Source organism: Protopterus annectens, chromosome 9.part0 (genome assembly GCF_019279795.1).
Source record: "Protopterus annectens isolate FY-2018-M chromosome 9.part0, PAN1.0, whole genome shotgun sequence".
NCBI classification, from domain to species: domain Eukaryota; kingdom Metazoa; phylum Chordata; order Ceratodontiformes; family Protopteridae; genus Protopterus; species Protopterus annectens.
In genome coordinates this window covers 682,845,659-682,865,366 of record NC_056743.1, presented here as the reverse complement: position 1 = coordinate 682,865,366, position 19,708 = coordinate 682,845,659, and the positions used below count along the sequence as shown (strand labels likewise).

At 40.7% G+C, this 19,708-nt stretch overlaps 1 protein-coding gene across 1 annotated transcript in view; it reads right to left on the bottom strand.

Moving 5' to 3' along the window:
• LSM2 (LSM2 homolog, U6 small nuclear RNA and mRNA degradation associated) overlaps positions 1 to 19,708 on the bottom strand; it is a 137,039-nt gene that overhangs the window by 93,473 nt on the left and 23,858 nt on the right. Inside the window, exon 2 of the mRNA XM_044082147.1 lies at positions 12,028 to 12,095. Coding sequence (XP_043938082.1) covers positions 12,028 to 12,095 — 68 coding nt within the window. The remainder of the gene's footprint in view (positions 1 to 12,027; positions 12,096 to 19,708) is intronic.

The window sequence follows — 19,708 nt, the reverse complement described above, 5'->3', positions numbered from 1 at the left end:
TACTAAGTATGCGTAGTGGTCACTATGTGTAGATGTGGCTACACCAAACCAGTAGGCCAAGTACGGCTGGATTTTGTGGACGTTCAGGTAAGGGAGCGGGTTGTGTGATGTGGAGGGGATGCTGGGTAGTCCATTATGCTTTCAGGGGTGTTGCATTTGATATGGCCAGTTCCATCAGGACCAATCTGTGGGTATGTGCCGGTGACATGTCTATACATTTGTATCGCACATTTCAATATTCATATGTTTGTGGGATTGTGCTCTACAGTATGGCCTGTCTCGTTGTATTGCAGAGGTTTATACATGTTTTTGTGTTTCTTTCTGCTTCACCCGCTGCTCCCTCATACACCTCCGGTTCACCTATTCTGCATACGACATAGTATCGCCTTGGAGGATTGTACCATTACCCATCCCCCCGCACACACATTCCTCACACCCCATACATCACTGCTTTGGTTGTTGGCCCATGACACGGCCAGAGTAACACACTGAATACCCTACATATGTCAGGTACCTGTATGGTTGTGTGGACTACCCTGCCATGTTTGCTTTCCACATGCTATACTTCACGCACATAGGTACACGCCCATACTTAACTTTCATTACATGGTTGGTATACCCGGGTAATACCCGTTCAACTGTGACACATCCTGACAAGTTCGGCTTGTACCGCTGATGTGCGGATTTTGGCAGACTGTTCTAATCATTGGTAGGATGCCACCTTTTCTTATGTCCAGGATGGGATATATTCTGTACACATATCCGACTGTACTGGACAGCACGTACCCACAGTTGACGGTACGGATAATACTGTTCCTTTCAGCCTACATGTTTCCTTATTGTTGTAGCAGTTTATATGCTCATTCTGTTTCGTTTACATGCTTATTCTATTTCCTGTCACATTTGGTATGTGAAATATGGACATACCTTTTGTATGTGACTATTACATGCCTTGTGAGATGGGATTCGGACATACGGTCGCTAGATAGGTACATTTATCGTGTATTTTGTTATGGACACATCTGCCCAGCTGTGTACCCTCCCTCACATTATGGGACAGCTGGTGACCCTAACCATTGGGCTGGACGTACCTACTGGCGGCGTGCTAACATGCACTCGCTCTCCTTTCCTATGCACGTGGCTGTGGCAGCAGCGAGTCTTCATTAATATGCATTTGGCTGTACTGCACCATCTTCACGCCGCACTGTCGGCGCAAGCCTACCGCCGGCCTTGCGCCAAGCTTCATGAATCCCAGGGATTACAGTGTTGTGGAACATTTTGAAACAGTTTTCAGATCTTTTCAGGATACAAACTTAACTAAGCTAAAACAATGGCAGTAGCAGTAAATTATGTACCAAAACATGAACTCGTTCAGGAATACCCACAATTATGGGGACATGATAAAATGAAATATTTAAGGAGTACAGATTAAACATGATTCTAGTGTGGCAGCTAAGGGTATTTGGGAAGGGACTAAAGATAACAAAAAATTGAGAAAATGGATGCTTTGTTAGATGGATATGGGTAGTAAGATACAAGCACTTAAATGTTTTTAGTCCCTTTAGTCTTATACACACAGGTCAGGCACATTTTTAAAATCAACCGTAGGAGACGTGGGTAGCAATTAATAAAGAGCCGAAGGACTTTATCTGGGAGAGGAAGAAGGCAAGAGTCAAGTAGGATAAGATGATTCTTCCAGTAGAACAGGGAAGATTGGGATTACCCAATTTGAAAGGGTATGTCAGAGCTATACAGTTAAGACTCCTATACATAGCACAAGCAGAAAAGCAGAAAACTATCATTTCAAAGTGGAAAAGGATGCTGCTGAAACACAGAGGAAGCTCAAGAAACTAGGACAGACTGGAATTTTGGATACAAGCCTGTAAGAAGAACAATAATCATGCAGAATATTATATCCATAAAGTAGAAGAAAGTATTCTCAAAATTTTATTTTTCAAATACATCTGAATGAGTTCCATAGTATTTCTACACATCTTAAATAATATGTACACTATTTACATTAGTCTGACACTAACAGATCTTAATGTATACAGGTACTTTAAGCATGTCCAAGCCATTATCAGCGTCTCTAATCAATTATCGTATAGTGTCAGTCAAGAAGACTTTTCAACAAGGGTTGTTGATAAATGGCTTTGGATAAATTCTTAGTTCTTTAATTGCTAATAATGCTGTGGTTTTCAGTAGGCTGTAGAAGTCTTCCCAAAGTTGGTATTGCATTTGTATTCCATCTTCTTGTTATATACTTCCTTAAAATTGCAAGTATTGTCCATACTAGATGCACGTTTGACCTATTCAAATGAGGCAGAAAGTATTCTAAGAACTAAAACCAACACGGGAAAGGAGAGTCTACTATTAGGGATGACTGCAATTAAGGAGGCAGACAATAGGCAAGAGGGAGCCAGAATTTATTGGAGAAAACTGGCAAAGGAACCAAGGTATTGGGAGCAAATAACTAGAGAGGGAGAGATGACAGAATGGGAAGACGTCAATGATTTATTTGGCCTGCATGTTAGATATTGCCTTCCCTATAAGGAACTGATACCAGAGTATAGGCAAAGAGAAAGAAATAGGTCCTAAATGAAAGACCAGCACTGGTAGAGTTTTTAATAGAATCTGGAACAGAAGCTGCCATTAAACAATTAGATCATATAAAATACTGCATGATAACAGAGAATCAGGAGAGGTTAGAAAGGATTGGGAAGAGAAAGAAAATGAGCAATTCAAAAAGAAACAATGGGAGGATACATGCAAACAAAACATAGAAGATTTAGGATTTCTGCCTGGAAATGTTTACATAGATATTTTTTTATGCCCAAAGTAGACTCCAGAGAATTTTTCCTCAAGTAGACAGCAAATGTTGGAGGTATGAAGGGGAACAGATAATTGGGAGCATTTTTTTTTTGGGAGTGCAGAGAGTTGGCGGACTTTAGGGATTCCCTGCGGGATGCACTGTCGGAGATGCTGGGTGGGCAGATTGGTCTGACGAGGGAGATGATTTTTTTGAACTATGATACAGAATCAGAATTGCCTAGACATGCTAAGGCCTTTCTGTGTCTAAGAATGGTGGCTGCTAAAAAAATTACTAGAAAATGGAAATCAAAATCTAAACCAACTACATTGGAAGCAGTGAAAATAGCAACAGAGATAAAACTGTAATTGAGATCTTTAGAAAAAGGGTAGGAGCAAACTACATAAGAAAAATGGGAATTATGGAAACAATACATACAAGTGAGGAATGAGGCCTAAAAGGCAGCAGGACATAAATGAGTTATGCAATGTTTGAGTGAGAAAGACTGGATAGATAACTGATGTATAATGTTTACAACTGGCAGCGTTGTCAGTACCGTTTGTGATGTAAAATGCTTGCAACTAGGATTGTGTTGGTGTAGTTTGTTTTCATTTATATAAATGTATGACTGCCTACGTAGTAAGTGATGGTTTAATGAAGATGTTTCTTGTTTATTCAAGTCCTTATTTTTTAATGTATGCAATGCTGCTTAGGTTATATGATGTACAGCAGTATATGTGAAGTATGAGGTTCGTTATGTTAATACAGTTTGATTACTTTTATGTGAATGTAAATTTGCCCATGTCACAAGTGATGATTCAATAAAGGTGTTTGAAAAAAAAAAAAAAAAAAAGACTGGCCTCTGAGGGGGGACCACATGCCTTGGACAGTTCTTTCCATGGAATGTCATCGCCCCTGCCAAACTACATCTGGGAAGCGTCCATGGTCACTTTAGCCTTGTGAAGGTAGAACAAAAGGTTGATCCTGAGAAACTATGGAAGATTCCAGCCACCACAGAATAAGAGTTTTACAGATTTTTGTGAGACAAACTCATGGACTGACATGCTGACAGGGTCCACTGAAGCACTGTCATGTGATATCTGGCAAGAGGAACCAAAGTGATGGAGGCCGCCATCAAGTACTGGAGATGCAAAATCAACTTTGCTTGTTGCTTTTGACAGGAAAGAACTACTACTGCTCGTTTGCGGGTGTAGCAATCCTGAGTTCGGGAAATTTGGCTATTTGCAAGCTCATGCCCACGTGAGTTCCAATGAGTCCGGACAGGATTAAGCTTAGACTTTGCTGTGTTCACAGTTATAACCAACTGCAGTGATGGGAGCAATATATTACAATATGTAATATATTACAATTTGTAGTAACTAGCAATATGACTAGCTACTTTTTCAAAACAGTAACTAGTAATAGTAATACATTGCTTTTTTAGTAACAAATGAGTTACTTTTGCTTAAACCAGTGGTTCTCAATGTGGGCAATACAGCCTCCTAAAGAGTGATGTAAAACTTCCGGGGTCCTTATATATTATGGATAATCAGATGTTAGGATGTAAGAGAGACTTCTGAAGTGGCAATTTGGATAAAAAAATTACAACATAATGTTGGCACAACTCATAGCACGTAGCATTCATAATAGATCATTTGAATTAGTCTGGAGCAAAATTTAACTTAATTTTTTTAGCACTGCAAGAAGGTGAAAGCTAATGATAACCAGACTTCAGCCCTGCCCTGGTACTGTGGGACTCTCACCCACTAAAACATCCCCTAACACTGGGACAATTCTAGCCCACTAGAGATCGTATCCTTACCTTGCAGTATAATAAATGGCACTGGTTCTTCATACCATCATCAGTCTGAATCAAATTCATCACTCATCAGTTGAGCACCCGATGCCCCAACCCACTGCACCAAGCAGGACTCTTCAAGTGGATCTATGATCAACCAACTTTTGTCCTGAAAATTTGTTATGTTCTCTTTAAAATTCTTTTTGGGTTTTGATTTTTAGTTACTGAAAACAGACAAAATGTGATAGTTTTTTTAGAGGTCTTGTGCTGCTGGCTGTTTGGTTTAATTATTATCTGCGACTCTCTAGCTATAAAGACTAGTCGTCTTCTCCTTTTGGCTGTGCCCGGTTAGGGATTACCACAGTGGCTAATCAGTCTGCAGAACAGGTGGCAGTGGAGTTTTACATTGTTGAGTTGCCAGCCCCAGAGCCCAACCTTCTTCAAAAAGCACAAGAATGCACACACTCACACCTAAAGGTCAACTTAGAATGTCTAATCCACCTGCAGCATTTCTTGAAGTGGGAGGAAACCTGAACACCCTGAGAAAACTCACCAACACGGGGAGTTGTAGACCATAATGTGTGTGTTGCACTTTTAAAGCTACTGTAGTTCATGGGCACATGCATAAAAAGTACTGAGCACGTGCAAGCAGAGTGCCATTTTGTGTAAGCAGCTGGAGTGAAGTCCTGTATGTGTGTAGCAGTCAGTCAGCTAGTTTAAGTTTTATGTTCCAGTCATCCATCCTTATGTGTTTGTGTGTAATAAATGTCTTAAATGAACACCCAAGCCTTATCATCTTGTTTGATTACTAGACATGTTGTCAAAATGGGATCTGAAGTCAAAACTTCTTAAAACCATGAGGCACACAGTCAGAAATGGAGGACTATACAAGAGTGGCTCAAATGACTCGTAAAAAGGTCAGAAAATATTTCCAGGTTCTTAAACTCATTTAAATGATTTTTCTCTCAATGAAAGCAAAGCATTCCAAACCAATTACTGAATAAACAAAATGCTCAAAATTGCAACATATTGAAAAAAGTACTTGAAATAATTACAAAAACATTTAAAACAATATCCAAATCGTATAAAATGTTCAACAAAGAGAAAAAACTATTTTTTCACAATATGCTACTTTTTCAACTTAACTAAAGCTATTCAAAGTATCTTCTTCTTCTTTCGGCTTTTCACGGTTAGGGATCGTCACAGCGGATCACCTGTCCGCTCATGATTGGCAGTGGAGTTTTACACAGTGTCGAGTTGCCAGCCCGGTGCCCAACCTTCCACAGAAGGCACACGTAACACAATCACACCTACGGCCAATTTAGAGTGCCCAATCCACCTACAGCATGTCTTTGGGATGTGGGAGGAAACCGGAGCACCCGGAGGAAACCCACGCGACCACAGGAGGACATGCAGACTCCGCACAGAAGGCACCCCAGCCAAGGATCGAACCGGAGAACCTCTTGCTGTGAGGCGGCAATGCTAACCGCACCACTGTGGCTGCCCAAAGCTATTCAAAGTATCTAAAGTGTGCAAAGTGTTGGCAGTGTGTGCAGTATTACAGTACAGTCTTTTCAGAGAGTATGTTGTGCAGCTGAATATAATTACAAGTACCTGGTGAGTGACACTCATTTGGCATGGCAGAGGGATTTCACACACCTGATCCGCTTGTGTTTGATAATATTGCTGAAAATTGGAGTGCGTTTGAGCAAGAATATATTTTCATACAGGCTGATTTTTCTGATAAAGAGGCACATACAAAAGCATTTATTCTGCTCAATTTAGCTGGTTCAGAAACCATTGAGAGAGAATATTCATTTGTGTATGCACCTGCTGTTTATGCAGAGAAGAGGGAAGACTGCCATATTGTGGTACAGGCTGAAACATGGGAAAACTAGAGTGCTTAAAATGTAAAATTTAGAAAAATGTGCAACCCTCAAACAAATATTTACTGTGGAAAGGCACTATTTTACACAAAAGATCAAAAGCCTGGTGAAACTTTTGCAGCATATATAACCGACTTGAGAAACAAGGCAAAAACGTGCAGATCTGGTAATCTGAGAGAGGAGTTGATAAAAGACAAGTGTGTGGTGTTAATAATGATGCAGTGAAAGATTTTGCGTTGAGACAGTGATTTAACTTTAAGTAAAACCACAGAGACTGGTCAGATACATGATCTTATAGAAAAGTAGACAAATATGCTTATGAATGACAAGAACATGCTTGCAGCTTCTTCCAGCATGAATGTTGATAATATGCAGCACACTACGGCCGACGTTTGGACCCATCAGAATCGTAGTTTCTTTGGTGTCACCACCCACTGTATCGACTGTAACACACTTCAAAGAAAGCCAGCTGCTTTGTCATGCTGCAGATTACAGGGGAGGCATACATATGATCTCATTGCATCAACTCGAGAGCATTCCCATCAAGTACAAGATAGATCAAAAGCTATTTGCAACAATTACTGACAATAGCAGCAATTTTGTAAAGGCTTTCACTGGCTTCTTGGAATGCGAGATATCAGACTACAAGCATTTTGTCTAAAGATGAGGATGATGATGGTGAAGTGATTTACAACAGCGTGGCAGCCATGCTGAGTCAGTCAGGGCAAAGCGAGAACACCTATTCACTCTGCCTTCCCATCTGAGATGTGCAGCACACGCATTGAATCTAGTTGCCATGCAAGATACTAAACCTGCTTGTAATGATGCACCGTATAAAATGATCATGCAAAGCACCATGGCCAAATGCTATGCTGCTTGGAATAAGGCTAGTTGCAGCACCCAAGCTGCGGAGGAGGTTCGAAAGAAGTGTGATCTGGCATTGATTATTCAAATGCGACACAATGGAATTACACTTTCTACATGGTGGAGAGAATTCACCTCATTGCAACTCAGGGTGAAGGCTTGCTGAATGAGATATGTGAACAGATTGAATTGCCATATTCAGGCCTGCAGAAATTATCTTTGTTGCTGAGTTTGTGCAAGCAATGCAGCCCCTGGCAGTGGCTCTGGACATCCTGCAGTCAGAGCTGAAAAGCTTCATGGGAATCCTGATCCCCACCATTACTTGCCTGGCAAACAAGCAAGCAGTCTGTGAAGCTTGCTGTGCTGCTACTTGATGCTCTTTTTAAAGGCATTGGGGCTCGGTTCAATCACCTTCTGGAGCATGAAGATCTCATTCTGGCTAGCATAGTGCATCCACAGTTCCATTTTCGATGGATGGACAGTGAAGAGCAGAAACTCAGAGGCAAGTCTCTGCTCCTTGATGCCATGCAGAAACTGGATGAACCTGCATGTGGGTCATCTGAAGCTTCTGCATTAACTGCCAAAGAGAGCTTTTTCAGCTTCAAAGACTTGACGCCAGCCAATGTCAGTATATCTTCGCAGATGGACATGTATCTGTCGGACTCTTCCAGAGAAATATCTTCTCTCAACAGTTACCCTATTGTCAAGAAGATATTTCTGAATACTAATACAGCTCTGCCATCTAGTGCACCTGTTGAGTGCCTATTCAGTCTTGGTGGACAAGTGCTGACTGCAAGAAGAAAAACTCACCAACGAAAACTTTGAAAAATTGCTCCTTCTTTGAGCCAACAGAAATGTGTAGTCATTGTGGGTAGTTAAATAAAGTGATATTTTAGTTGACTTTGTTGTGTTAACAGTCTTGTTAGACCTATATGACATTTTCACGTCCTCAGCATTAGTTTTAGCTGATTAGCCTAATGTACATTATTGAAAATTTGATGGGTTTTAACTTGTGTGTCTTGTGTTGCTGGCTGGGTGTACTTTGCTTCAAGTATTAAATCGTGACTGAGTATAAAGACAAGTCTGTGGGACTTTTGTAAACTGTACAATGCTATTAGTCATTATTGCAACACTGTGTATACAACTTTAATACACTTGTATTCATGTGCAGTAAGCATGTATTCCTCACACACAAGTAAGCATGTATTCCTCACACACAAGTACTATGCGAGTAAATCTGAATGAGAATTGATAAACTATACTTATGTAAAAGTAACTCAACAGTAACTAGTTACTTTAGTAACTAGTAATATATTACTTTTTAAAAAAGTAATAGTAATATACTATTTTCACTTATAAAAGTAGTAAGTTACTATTGCTAGTTTTAAGTAACTAGCACAACACTGACTAATTGTGAGCAAAGCTGGAACAAGTGTCCCTGGAGTACAGACTATTCCTGGTGGTGGCAGTTATGAACCAGTCATCCAGGTACGGGAACACTTGGAGCCCCTACAGTCCAAGATGACCTGCAACTACTGTCATATACTTAGTGAACACCTTGGGGGTTGTGGTGAAACCAAAGTGCACAGCTCTGAACTGGAAACGACTGGCTCCCAGATGGAAACAAAGAAATCTTCTGGAGTACTTTGTATGGTAGCACAAATCTAAAAGGTGTATCGAGCACATCAAATGACATTTTCACAGCAATGAAAGAACAGACTGAATGGTGACCATCCAAATTTTTATTAGTTTCATGTACTTGTGCAGATGACAGAGGTCCCACTTCTTTGAAACTTAAAAGAACCTTGAGTAAACTCTAGATCCTTGCTGATACTGGGGGGGCATCCCGCATGACAACTATCTAGCATCTTTTAAAAAAGAAACACTGACATTTTTTGGGAGGGTGGAACATTGTGAAGTTTTCTTTGGTGAGGGGGAGTAAAGGAGACCGAACAGCCTCTGGTTATAATCCTCTCCACCCAAACATCTGTCCAGGCAGTGAAATGCAGGAATAAGCTCCTACCAACTGCCTTCAGAGTGCAGTAGTCATGCAAATGTTTAGGAGTGCTGGTAAGACCTATTAGACCAGGAATCCCAAAAGCCCTGGCTTTCAGGACAACCTCAGCAGTGACATCAACCATTATAACTCCTCCCTCCACCTGGAGGGGGGGGGGGGTGTCCATCATCAGAAGAGTCAGAGGCAAAACCTTGCAAATTTGCAAAGTCACGCCTTCTTCTCTCCTTTCTGTTTTCTAGAGAAGGACCTGAAGGGTGAGGGTGGGGATGGGGGGTCATTGAAGAAAACTGGATCCCTATGGCAGGCAAAGTTCTCTCTTCTGGATAGCATCCCTTTAACCTTTGGCTAGAAAAGTGTTGAGCCATCACAGGAGATAAAGTACGTCTTAAAGTGTTCTTCAAAGTAGCACAGGTGAATCCAGGCATGCCCAAGAGTAATGCCGGTGCCTACAGCTTTTGAAGTGCCTTCTGTTGAACTGGAAGTCAGAAGCATAGACACATTCAAAAGGGAATTAAAGGTGGCCAACTGAAAGTCAGATTTCCTCTCCTCTACAGATAGGGGCCCCGAGACAGCAATTTGGAAAGCTCCTTAGTAAAATCTCTGGAAGTACATCACATGTGCCAAAAGGATCAGCACCCTAAACACAAGTCGCTGAAGCATAAACTCACCTCCCAAATCTAACACCCTAGACTCCCTGTTAGGGGGGGTGAAGAGTCTAGCTGTCCTCAGCAAGATCCTTTTTGGTGGCTGCCGCCACCACCATGGAATCAACAGTGGGACTCTTAGTCCAATAAGGGTAATCCTTCAGGGAAACCAAAAACTTTCAGGTTTGTGTGCAATCAGTTCAGCCACATCTGGTTCCTTCCATGATTAGCAAAGATCAGATCAACCTCCTCATTCACAGGAGAGACCACCCAAGTAGTAGACAGCCTCCCCCAAATGAAATACTGACTCCATCTGAAATGGGGCTTCAGGAGGACCAACCCCATTTCTGTCAAAGCAGTTCCAGGATTTTTCCAAATGAGACATCCTCAAGGGAGGATCTGGAAGACCCCTCACTGAACCCAGTATCTTCAGTTAAGGATTCCTGGGGGGGGGGGGTGAGTCTCCTTTTGCACAAAGGTTTCCATCGAACCTCTCCAGTGGGGTGTTTCGGGGAGGACTTGGAAGCAGAATGGGAGTCCTGAATTTAGGCCATCTCATGACTAGGAGTGGCTGAGTGGCAGGATCTGGACCCAGGGAACTCCTCTAGGGAAGATGGATCACAGCAGGAATGGGAAGTCCGCCCACTAGAGCTGACAGTACTCTGTCAAAAGCTTTGAAAAATGGAAGGCGAGATCAGACCCAGGACCAATCATGTAGGAGTTGCAGCCCCTAATACAGACTGGTTTCGAAGTCCTGTTTGTCTTGGCTCCAAAGCCAGTGCCAGGGCTCAGCTGCCTAGCACCGAAGCTCCAAGGGGATGGGATGGGTCTGAAAACTTCAGGGTCAAATCAGGTCCCCCCAGATCAGAAGCAGAGATCAGTCAGGCAGACTGAATCAGAGATGAGGTTGGGGTCAAAGACCATGCCCTCAGATCCAACACAGCCAAACTCTGGGAAATGGTTGGATCCAACAGCCCCAAATCCAAAGGTCAGTTCAGGGAAGAACTGCTATGATGAGGAGATGGGCCCATACTAGCAGTACCAAATGTGGTCAACTCTGTGAGAAGCCCCAAATGGATTTGTGTCCCGAGGAGCTTCCTCATGATTCCATTCACATCTGCTTCAGAAAGGCTCCTGAAGACCACACCAACCAGAGAGATGAGGCAATGCAGGAGGGCTAGAAGAACAATGGAAAGTGGTTTCCTGTAGAAATGGGGATCTCAGTCCCAACAAATCTCTCCCCCAGGAAAAACGTGGTTCTGCATCCAATGAAGATCAGATCCAAAGTTTTAGCAAGCTTCAGAACTAGACCCGAAGAAAAGGAGCAATCTGGGGGCAGCTTCTTGAATTCTTTAGGCTCTTTGTTTTTATCCTTTTTTTTCAGGTTCATCACCACTCTTCTCAACTTTGGACTGGTCAGAGCTTCTTCTTTCAGTAATGGCTCCAGTGCCAAAGGCAGTACAAAGGGCACTGCTCATCATACTTGGCGCTTACATCCGAGACTGGAATTCTATAGCCACAAGCCATCAGGGTTTAAGAAATGTGTGACCTGTCAGTCAAGTAGGCTAGAGCGTGTATAGAAAAAGAGGCAACAAGACAAGAACGAATAAGAAATACAGAGGAGGGTATAACCCTCAACAATAGTAAAAGGCAAATAACTTATACTTACCTAAACCCAAGCCTTAGCAATGGAATTTGTGCCTGTAGCAAAATGAGTAGCAAACAATATCAGAGAATGGATTCAGGGTAAGGGGAGAAGCCTGAGATTTGGGTCCAAAGTTTCAGAATGGCCTAAGTCAGATCCAATAACCCATCCACTGAAGAATAGATGGGAAAGACATCAGATAATGTACTTAAATTAATGCATTCCAACAATACCAACATGTATAAACCTAGAACTGAATCTCTACAGCAAAACAAGAGCTTTGATGATTCAAATTGCAATGCCTTATTTAAGGAAAATGAACTTAAGAAGTGTGAACCACTGACATATATCGTCCTGTTATTACCTCAGATCATTTTTCAGCTCAACCACCACATCCTTTCCCACTAGGGATTTGAAGAAGGAGTAAAATAACTGTGGAAAACAGAATAAAACAAAAAAATAAAATCAGTTCTTGTGTTCATAGTAAACTTTTACAAGCATGAGGTGCTTTTTCAATCAAAGCTGTATAAACTATAATAGCACTTATTACTCAATAGATGTTAAAGACAACTAGATCAAGGGTGTTGAGCACCAAATTCACAGCACCAGTCAGTGAATATACAACACGAGTACAGCAGTATATTCTGTCCCACCTCAGGAAAAATGCAAAGCTGAATTTCACAGCTCCAGACAGCTGTCAAAAGCAGGAAATAATATGTCATGTGCTGCTGTTTGACAGCTTACTTAAACTGTCAGACTCTGGCTAAAGTCAGTCAGTAGTTTCAGCACTGCCAAACACCATATTTAATAAAACCCCCTCTTGTGTGGGTGACATTTTACTTCTGTAAACATTGCAATGAAAAGCAAATACAAATGCCAACTGATGCTTCCTGTTATTAAAGCCACATAAAAAGGCAGTTGCACACAAACACACCAAGACATGGGTATAGCTCAGCATACTCACTGTACTTAAATGAGTACATTTTTTTTCTGAGCATCTCTCATAAAATTTAAGTCAAAGCATAGATCTAAACTACTGTACACAGCTATACAAAATATGCTTAGATGACTATAACATACCTCCACAAATAGCCAGTTTATTGTTGTAAGTGACAATAGTTGAAAATACATCCCTTTCCAAACTGTATGGGGCAGCATGTTGAGAGTAGAGTACATTTTTTTTAAAAGATGTAAGGGTAGATGTACATCATGCTGATGCCAGAGTACGAAATGTACATTTCTGCCTACATCCCAGAACCAAGACAGACTACAGAGCCAAGTATATACACTCATGCACACAGACAAGCACACACAGATCTGCAATAGTTTTCCACACTATTAAGGAAAAAAAGACAAGACAAGCAGTTTTCTATGCACAATAATGCCCTCCATGGTGTGCACTACAAAAAATAAAGGAACCTTCCAGTGATGAGGAAGACCCACTACTGTACCACCACTTCTATGCGGCAACTTATTTCTTGACAACCTGTCAAGCCATTACTGCTTATACAGACACCAGACCCAGTGCAGGAATTGTAAGTTATATCTAGCCCACTCATGAAAAACTAGACAGAGTTTTATTCAGAAGTGCAGAAACCACAGACAATTATACAAGGATTAGCATCAATAAGAGTCTCAACATGTTAAGTAATGATGCCTGACAGGGTGCGTGTTACTGTGTAAATAACGCCCACCAAGGGGTGCTCAGAGTCCCAATGCCCAGGAGGGCATTACTGTGCTAAGAAAATGGCTGTTAAATTTTCTAATTATTTTTTATTTTAATTACTATGTTGATTTTTTTTTAATATTTTTTATGTAAAGAAGTTCCTCCTACTACTATTTCAAACTTACTGTAGTATATGTTGGCAAATCATTAGGGAGTTGAAGGCACAGAATGAGTAACATTTCAATTTCAGACTTTCACCATAGCTCAACTGATCAGAAAAAATCTCAGAATCAGGGGCACAAAAACTAGTTTTAACTTGAGACTGACAGAAGACGACAATACAAGTTTATAACTATTTATTGTTACTATTTACTTTGTATGCAATTCACCACCTTTTCTCCAAAGTCAACAGTATTAGGGAGGCAGAGATCAAATTTGATTGAAAATCAGAGGTGCCCCTGAGGTGACAGGTATGGATTTCATATTCTCCAGAAAATGCATATTAACATAAATCCTGTCATTATAGCAGCTTTCTAATTTGAGTTAACATTTAAAATCTGTCCCGATTTTTTAGGCTTTGTCTCCCCCAATTTTTAGGATTTACTCACGTTTCTTGAACCAAGAGGCAAGCATGAGTTCCATCCACTACTCAACTGATCACGCACACAGGGGCGCACAGACACGCACTCACAGACAGACATTCGAACCCTGTTAAAAAAATCAGGCCTTTGGGGAACTCCACTTCCTATTATAACATGAAATGATTCATGGGTATTACACAGGAGAAAACAAATAAAACGGGAACGCGAACAAGTCCACTGGTACAAATTTATTGTGTTAGCGCTTTCTGCACATATCTTCGTGCACTTCTAATGCACGAAGATATGTGCATGAAAGCGCTAACACAATAAATTTGTACCAGTGGACTTGTTCGCTTTCCCGTTTATTTGTTTTTTCTTATTACACAGGAGAATTAACTTGCATTCACCTCGAACAATCATGGAACAACTCTATTGCTTTTACCGGTTTAGTCCAATCTTGACTTTGGAGGCAAGTAAAGCTTTATTAATACGAATGTTAATGGCAAGCTTGAACATCTTACCAAATTTTGCATTACAATTAACACAAAATACCCATACTCAAGTAAGAATTAATAAATCCTACAGGATTCATCCTCCTGGGGAACACCACTTCAACATTCCAAAACAAAGTGGTTACCTACTGCACCAACTTCTGAATTGTATCAACATATAAATTACTCATTATGCACCCCTTAGCACAGGAAATATATTATTCCGATTATATATATTACAGGGATGCTATTATAAATGGTTAAGACCCTCTTAAAGCTTTAGGGATTTGTTTCCTCAAAATAGCACCTGCAGTATGGAATTTACTACCACTGGGAATAAGAAAACTCAACCACAACATTTAAAGTTGTTAACCCACCCAAAAAATGGCACTATGACATTGGTCATAACAACCTACAACACTAAATATTCACACAGGAGACTGATAGAAGTGTAAAATCCTAGAGAACAACATTACTGCAGAATACAAACATTTCTATATATGGTAATTACTTAGAAATGACGCAGGTTACAGGTTTGCTTTACTTACTCAAGTTGAATGCTTTTGTCAACACTGTTGTGTATGCTCGTTAATACTGCCTACTTGGCCTGGTTGTGACAGAAAAAGGTCAGTGAACCAGCCCACTAACCACATGCAGTTAGATAAGCAGGAGGTATTAAGAACGAAATAGAAAAAAAAATTGCCTTTCCCCATTTATGCAACTGCTTCACAGCAGTGTTACTTTATTAATTTGACCCAAACAAATTGGTTTAAAAAAGAAGGCAGACACAAACTGGACTTGCCTGTTTTATAATTACATCTCATTATTCCTAAATTCATTAATGCAAACATAACAAATGAAATGTAAGCTAACATCAACCCCCACCCCCCCCCCGCCATGCATTAAGCTCCAATATTGCTCTGGAGCTATAACCTCTTCTGAGCTAAAAGCATAACTGGAGGTAGTAGACAACACCCATTTTATCTTAAACACCTACACAGGTGTTACAACAAATCCACCGCAAAATTAGGGTAAAATAGCAGTTGAGTTAAATACACTTAAATTAAATTAAAGAATAAACCTCTATAACTGATTTTCAAACTATATTTCAAAAAGACAGAAAACGAAAAGTTGTAAGAAACCCCAAAACCTCTTCATGACCATACAGACATGCAGCTGAGGAACTTAAAAGCACTATTAGAAAGTCATTTTTTCCCAGATAAAAATACAAATCTCAATTCCTTAATTTCCTGACATAACTCAAAAACATCCAACAATGCACTTTATCTTATATATATCATAATACAATCTAATCCCAGGATATAGCCAATATACAAGCAGACACACAATGTTAACGTTACCCCACTTTTCCACATTGTTGCTGACATCCCTAGGTATTTAGTTCCCCTTCAAAATCACCTTCGAATAAGTCGCCAAATCCCAGTCAGTCAAAGACTGACTACTACTGCCAAGGGACCGAATAACATACCAGAGTACGTTCTCAGCAGTGTCAAGCACGTATTTATGCCTTACTTAAAACTGCTCTCAGCCTATCCCCAAGGTTTGAGAGAACAGCCACTGTGACTCCCCTACACAAGGGATGCCCCTCTAAAAACCTGGGTACATACAGAACCACCAGCCTTAAATGCAAAGTCATGGAATGTATCATAACACAACTCATTCCTACAGGCGGGGTAAATTATCTGAAACCATATATAATTTAGTTTTGTGAAGGGCAGATCCTGTCTTCTGAACCGAAGCATCTTTAGGAAAAAAAAAATTTACAGGCTGTGGTCACTCTATGCACACTACTCCTCTTGAGCTGGCCAGACCTTGACACTATCGTCAATGATGGCATTACTGAAAAATTAGGCCAACATAATATAAACCCTTACATTGTTCAATGGATTAGAAAATGCCTACCCAACAGATCCAAGGTTTCAGAAGTTACTGGCACCGCTATGAAACAAATTGCAACTAGTGGGGTACTACAATGGTAAGTGCCAGGCCCTCTCCTGTTTGGCATAAGTGTGGCTGACCAAGTTTGCTGAAGCCCACAAGCTAGGCACAGTTATCCACTCATCCATTAATACTCTTCAGCTCCAACAAGGGCTGGAATATGCCCATACCTGGTGCACCAAAAACTTTCTCAATCTAAATAAGAAGAGGGCAGGGGAGCAGCATTTACAACTTCATATATGTTATGAATGACACTTCCCTTCAGACAGATGTGGTTTTAGTAGACCCAAGTACTTATCTGGAAAACACTCATTTGAGCATCATGTTTCCAGAAGGTTAGAAAATCTTTCTTGGCACAGTTAAATTTTCAAGGTAATATCGCCAAGACCCAAAGAAGTAATCCTACCACTATACTCTTTCCTCAATCAGATTCAAATATAGTGCCTTCTTTGGCACACAAAATCCCAGCAAATTAAAGAAAAGATTACTAAAAGAAAATTAAAGGCCTTACAATCCTTCAACTATCCTGATAATCAGTGAGATTCATACTCAGCAGCCTACTGGCTGCTATACAGTGACCAGTGTCTCGCTTTTCAAAGTAAAAAAGACCCGCTTATTTGGCCTCCTATTTCTATGCAAAAACAAAAGTTCTAAAAATCCCTGCACTAGACTCCTAGATCTATGCAAAAAAACTGGCTAGGTTCCCAGATCAACAAATTCCCAACCTTTTGAATAATTTACCACTACATGTCAAACAAGTTAGTGTTTTGGATGTCTTTCAAGCAGGTTTTGATGACTGGATGGGATAGACAGAAATTTGAACGAAGCTTACCATACACACCCATGTTCAATGTGGGAGGTGGGCACTATAAACTGCATGAAAACAGTAACAAGTGTGTCTACTTAAATGTAGATATGGCTAGGTACTTCATGGTCTCATGATCGCTTGCCTAGTATTGTTCCTACGTTTCTAATCTCACCTCCCAAGCATCAAAGAATAGCACTAAAGGAAAAATTCCTAAAAATGAACAAATTCTACATGAAACTGCCATTAAAGTTATAATACTGAGTCACGAAAAACTGCCAATTAATAAATGAAATATAAAATAAAGTAAAAAATGGGGTAGGCATGAAAAGAAGATAAGCAAAAGGAATCCTACAAACATGCATTTAAGCCAAAAGCCAAAATTTAAGCGAAATCCATGGACTGGCAGAAAGTATAAAGATTCAAGCACTTTCAATCACACTTAGCCACTGCTACAAAACACCTCTGTGGAGAGTGGCTACCACACTAACTTAGTAATCCAACTTTCTCAAGAAGCCTCCATAAATACAGGTGAAAAACTGAAAAGAGCAGTAAAACTGAGGAGAAAAACGTACATCTGTCCATTCGTCTTCCTGTCCAGATTCAATATATTGAATCTATTCAGGAAAAATTTTTTTAAACCACCGTTACAAGAATCAATAACCAGAATTAAACCAGAGCCATACCCAGCACACTACCCCCAAGGAAATATGATGAGTATATACCAGTCTGTGGAAAATGGAACAAACAGTGTTAATGGCAACAGCAGCTTCCCCAGGAATGGGCACAACATTCTGACCAAACAAGGAAGTCTTCTCTGTTCCTTCTCTCAGGACTGATAAGTGTCTCTCCCCTTGTCCACTGAGGTGACCAAAAGCCATAATGTGGCTAACCTCCAGGCCACAGAGGCTGCTCATGCTACACCAGAGGGATCCAGAGTAAAACAAGAGTGGCCTGAGGAACAAGCTTTGGACAGCAGAATCACGCACCTGCAGCGGAGGCAAATTGCTAGCCTGCTGTGGTGGCATGGGCTGTTTGCTTAACTTTCTTTTTGTGGCTGAAGAAGGACCAACCATGGAAACGGTAGTTTGTTCTATGGTTAAGATGAAAATGGCTCCTACAGAGTCCAGTTTGTACTGTTTGAGAGGGTTCTGGGCTTATGTATTCCTTGACAACTTCACCAATAGAAGAAATTCAAGCGTTAGCACTGAACTGTTATCTGCATTTTTTTTTTGGGGGGGGGTTCTCAAGGACAGTCAATGCAAAAGGCAAAGCAATCTGCTAACCAAATGGAGAGGGTACGTTTGGGAACATTTGGACACTAGTCTGTTTTTGTCTTTCCAGTTTAAAGGGAACAAATATTGGATCAAGTCCTATTTTCTAATTCTGGCCAATTGAGATGAGATATTTGTATATATTTCAGTAACTGCAGCACTCATTCTCTCATTTAGGTTTTGGGAAGAAAACTCACAACTGGACAGCCTGGTTCAGTACTAATTCAGACACCACTAAGCAGGAGCTGCTAATCATTAAAGAAGTCCATGCCCGATGGAAGACCGTGAAGGGCACAGCAGCCATAAGGGTTTACATCTCAGAGATCATGTAAGCAAGATCTGATGGCCAAAAAAAGGGTTTCCAGCACAAAAATTTAGGGTACAATTGTTGGTTGGTTCAAAAGGAGAATCTTAAAGTTCAAGAACCAAGAAGGAGAATTGGTTTCCTGGGAGCCTTCACTGGGGCACCCTTGAGGAAATATATAACGGCATGAAAGGCAGAAGGGTGAAGTTCCCTAGGTAAAAACATGGAATTGCAAGGTAGTAAAACTTATTTAATTTAATGGCTATCTTACTGGTTTGTGAAGTTCCTGATGCAGTGCAACTTTCTGAGAAAATCTAACACTACTCTCATGAACAAAATCATCTCCATTTGCTATGGCACGGCTTCCCAACAGTTACCTTGCACACCTCATCCAAAATGGCTAAAACCACAGACAGAAAACATTTCAATTACCAGGTCACACAGCTAGTTTCCAGTAATTCAAGTTGAAGCATTCCCCTTTCAACTGTAAAAGGACCAAAGCTGTGAGCCAGGAAAGCGAGTCATCAATAAGGCTTGCTTTCTCTTACCTTCCTTTCCACACCAGGGGAAAACATACATCAGTACTTATCCCAGAGGTGAAGAACATCTCCACTGCTTGAGCAAAACGTTTTGCTATGATAATAAGCAAGACAAACAGCGTTACCTTAGTATCACCCAACAGCAGGTTAGGGAATGTAGACCCTTGGCTCCAGTCAGCTTTCATGTGGACTGCAGCAGGCTCTGCTTAGATGGTCTGTTAAAGCATACTCATCTGAAGGAAGAGAGACTGCTTAAAGGAAAAGGTTCTGATGGACTCCTACATATCAGGTTAGTCTGCACAACTGTTACAAGTACATGTCTCCCAGCATATTTATACACAATGTAACTATGTTCAGCATTTCTGACACCCACATACTTTTGAAAACCTGGAGATTATAAATTAAGGCGAGCATGCCTTTTAAATC